The following is a 3,992-nucleotide window of genomic DNA, read 5'->3' as shown; positions in this document are numbered from 1 at the left end:
CACGCTGAGATGTGTATGTAGGGCGTTTGTGGGGCACGCTCTTTGGGATACAGATGTGAACTCTTTTTAAGAATTTATAATATAAAAATATTTATAAAATAAAAATTTGAAGAGAAAAACAAAAAAATATACCCAAAGGGGGAGATCCTTTGAACCATGGTTAGATGTATTGAGATCTTGACCCAGACCAATTGCTAATGGGAGATCGGGAGAGAAGTTTTTGTCCAGTAACATCACCCAAGAGGGGAGATCCTAATCTATTTCAAAAAGAGAGGGGAAGTTTTATAGACTTTATTTAGTACAAAAGTTCAGGGAGGTTTAACTCTTTTGCCCTTAATTTAATGATTAAAAAAATAACTCTTTTGGTTATTGGATTTAATCCCAAATCTCCTATAACCAAAACAACCAATGGGACAGGATGATGCCCATCCTATGTGCTGTGGGTGGCTGTAGGGTGCACTTTGTGGGGGAATCCATTATATTGGAGATCGGATCTGCTTCTCATATAGGGCGCCTCACACGCACATCCCCTTATTTTTCACAGGACGGGAGATGTTTCCAATGCAGGGTAGATGTGCATGTGAGGCGCGCGTACAAGTGTGAGGAGCAGATCCCGTTTCAGTCCATTGGGATTTGCCAACTGGCATCTATAGATGATGGTGTTGAGTTTTCATCAATTTAAGCTAACAGCACGTGGAAGAGCGTGTAATAATTGTTAAGGGAAAGGTCCAATCTTATCCTCATCTACAATAATGGATTACCAACAAAGGATAGGGCGTAGGGCTGTCATCTTCAATAAATTTTGAAGTGAGAGGATTGAGGACAACACCATTAGAGCAAGCTTATAAATTGAAGTCCTTATTTCTTGTTAACCCACCATCGCCACTGCCCACCGGAGAAGAAGATCTAGAAGAGAGCACAAGCTTTGTTGGAGAATTGTGATTGGCCACTGGCCAGGCCTCACAAGGAAGAGAAGAGAAGGGGGGGAAATGCGTGGGCAAGTAACGAATGAATTAGATGTGGACGTGCCCGTCGACGATATCTGGGCGGTGTACGGCACCCCTGTGCTACCCACCCACATCGTCCAGCTTCAGCCCGATGTCTTTCAGAAGGTCGACTTTATCCATGGCAATGGAGGCGTTGGCACCATTCTATACGTCCAACTTGTCCCAGGTACTGTTACTTCCTTTTCCCTCCATCTGGGTTTATCGTTTCACCGGAATATCAACTTGAGCTTTGATGGATTTCATAAAACCATAGCTGAGGAGCAATAATTTTCAAGTTAATTACAAGATCATGATTCAGATTTCAACCTTGACCCCTTACATACATACAGTTGCGAGCTAGTATTGGACTGGGTTTGGTCCAATCCGATCCGATCCAATGTGAGTCCATTTTCGTCCAAAATATTCAACCTGTCCAATTCAATGCCTGTGTCGATTTAGATTGGGTAATTTCAAATCAAACCCGGGTTCATTGATTCCTATATTCTTATCTTCTATTTATGGATAAGATATTGGCTCAATCCAATCCAATCTAATATAAATTCAATTTGGATGGAATGGATTCGGTCCAATCCATCCAAATTGATGTTGGATTGAACAGGTCCAATCCATCTATCGAGATGGTCACTTGCACCCTGTTCCTGCTCTGCCTAATCCCTAATTTCCCCTCTAATGTATAGTATGTAATACCAAAAATAAAACAAGTAACTAGCTACAGCTAATGGTGGTTTCACATTGGGTAGGGCTGCAACCTGGTCGAATTCAACCAGTATAAAAACCCAACCTTGATACTTCCCAGGGTCCATTTGGTTTGGAATCTGAATCACAATCAAAATCAGGTGAAATCGGAATTGGAATGACTTATTCCTACCATCTGTTTGCTTCAGACATAATCAGCTGGAATGGATTCTCGATTTCTCATTCCCAAGGGAGAGGGTTGGAATGGTCATACCCTCAAATGTTGAGGAATGGAGGAATGCCATTTCATCGAAAATGGAATTCTATTTCTACCCAACCAGACGGTTGAAATTAAGATTCCAGATGAACGCCCTCATTTGCTTTTTCATTTGTTAATCATTTCCTGATGGGTGGGTGGTTTAGGGGCACCGGAACCACGTACTTGGAAGGAGAAATTCATTAAGATAGACGACGAGGAGCGCTTAAAAGTGATACGAATGATCGAAGGAGGATACCTAGATCTTGGATTTACCTTGTTTGAGTACAACACACAAATTATAGAGAAAGACGCTGAATCGTGCACAATCAGATCGACCACAGTTTTTGAAGTTGATGAGAAATTTGAGGCCAATGCGGCTCTGATTAATGCTACTTCTGCATATGGATTGGCTAAGGCAGTTGCAAACTATGTCATTCAGAAGAAAGCTAAAGCTTGTGACGTCTAACTCTCCTTGTTTCCTTGTCTGAGCATAAAGTCGTTGGGTTCTTGCAAATATATTGAATAAAATGATGTATACTCTGTGGTTAGATCATGGGTGTTTGAAAATAGCTAAAATCTATGCTGCAGAAAGAGGTGATACTGGAGGAGCCATGAATTCTGATAAATACCATGATTGCTCACCGTTTTTTATAAGTGACTTCCAATATATATTGATATAGTAGTTCGTAGCATGGTTTTCAAAACCGGCCCGGATTGGATGGTCGGACCGGAAAAATTGGGAATCGGTTCCGGTTTTTTCTAAAACCGGATTTTTGTTAAAAAAGCGTTAATTTAGTCAGTAAGCCATTGATTCGGGCGGTTGAATTGTTTGAACCGTTCAACGGTTTTGACCGTTTTTTTATTTTTATTTTTTTTGTTAGAACAGGTCATCCATTTGATTCAAACGATTGAACCACCGTTCAACCCGGAAACCAGACCCCTAACCAGTTCGTTGTCCAAATCGGTTTTAAAAACCTTGGTTAGTAGAAAGATTTCTTAATGGGCTTAAGCTAAGTCAAATTTCTCAATTTCAGAATATATATGGAATCTATTCAGTGCCTATTGGAGGAATCTTCCTCCCCACCTTGGTCCATATACTCTTATCATTACTATACCACTTTCGTGGCTTAGAATTACATTCATTGGAAGCACTGCACATCACTTGGATTTTCAAAACTAGTTGATTGAGTTTGAGGTACAAGCTCAATCAGGTAACTCACCAATTTCTCAATGCAAATAGGGAAACTGTGATTAGGGTCTATCTTTAGAGATTTGACTTTGGGCATTTCTATTGGAACTCAAGTAGAAACCCAGAGTGCAATTCAGGTAACTCACCAAGTTCCGATTGCAATGCTAAACTCCGAACTTGGTTGGAGGAGGGATCTCAATGTACTTAGGCTTACTAGACCAGCTTCAGCGAAGGGCGTTAGTTAAAAACCCAACTCAGCAAGTCTGATGAGAAATGGAATCCCCATGTCCAAGCAGAATAACACCACACCTGCCATGTTCATTCGCAAGAGGGCTGCCTTACAAAATAACAAGGCAAAAATAAAAAGGGGATCTAAATTGGGGTGAGAGAGGCTCGAACTCTCGACCTCAGGATCACTCGAAGCTATGAGACCTACGCGCTAACCAACTGCGCCACCACCCCATTAATGCATCCTATCCAATATCTCGGTTTAATATCCTTTTCTCGGCCCGTGCTTCCAGTGTCCTCGCTCGTTATTGCAATTGTTTCAAAGTACTTGATATGGCGTCTCCAAAAACAGAAGCCTTATCCAGCTATTACAACCACAAATTATAAATTTCTAATCAAATTCTTAATTTTTTGTTACTTAATACTAGAAATTTTTCTTAAGAATAGAAAGCCTAGCTAGCTAGTCTCTTTCAAAATGAATTAATGTTAATGTCTGGGAGAACCTTCTTGAGGCCAGGAACAATTGCTGATAGAGCTATGATGAAGTGTTGACTGAGCTTCTCTCTTCACCCCCTCTCTACTATTACATGATCTTGGGCCGGCCTCGTCGTCGTCGGGTTCACCCTCTTAGTCC

General features: G+C 41.1%; 1 protein-coding gene and 2 non-coding genes across 3 annotated transcripts; 1 reads left to right on the top strand and 2 right to left on the bottom strand.

The window, feature by feature from the left end:
• The first annotated feature begins 810 nt into the window (after window positions 1-810).
• Window positions 811-2,595, top strand: LOC104609606 (norbelladine synthase). The gene is made up of 2 exons (XM_010275979.3): window positions 811-1,173; window positions 2,106-2,595. Exons 1-2 carry the CDS (start codon window positions 990-992, stop codon window positions 2,405-2,407), a joined length of 486 nt encoding a protein of 161 aa, XP_010274281.1. The 5' UTR covers window positions 811-989; the 3' UTR covers window positions 2,408-2,595.
• A 732-nt stretch (window positions 2,596-3,327) lies between these two features.
• LOC148801194 (small nucleolar RNA snoR77) lies at window positions 3,328-3,469 on the bottom strand. Its single transcript, XR_016085092.1, has one exon. It is a non-coding gene; the product is annotated as a small nucleolar RNA snoR77 (small nucleolar RNA).
• Window positions 3,470-3,508: 39 nt separating this feature from the next.
• On the bottom strand, window positions 3,509-3,592 carry TRNAM-CAU (transfer RNA methionine (anticodon CAU)). Its single transcript is given in 2 exon segments — window positions 3,509-3,544; window positions 3,555-3,592. It is a non-coding gene; the product is annotated as a tRNA-Met (tRNA).
• Between the last annotated feature and the right edge of the window lie 400 nt (window positions 3,593-3,992).

The sequence above is a fragment of the Nelumbo nucifera genome, chromosome 3, assembly GCF_055504915.1.
Source record: "Nelumbo nucifera cultivar China Antique chromosome 3, China Antique-T2T, whole genome shotgun sequence".
In the NCBI taxonomy this organism is placed as follows: Eukaryota; Viridiplantae; Streptophyta; class Magnoliopsida; order Proteales; family Nelumbonaceae; genus Nelumbo; species Nelumbo nucifera.
This window is presented reverse-complemented; position numbering and strand designations above follow the sequence as displayed.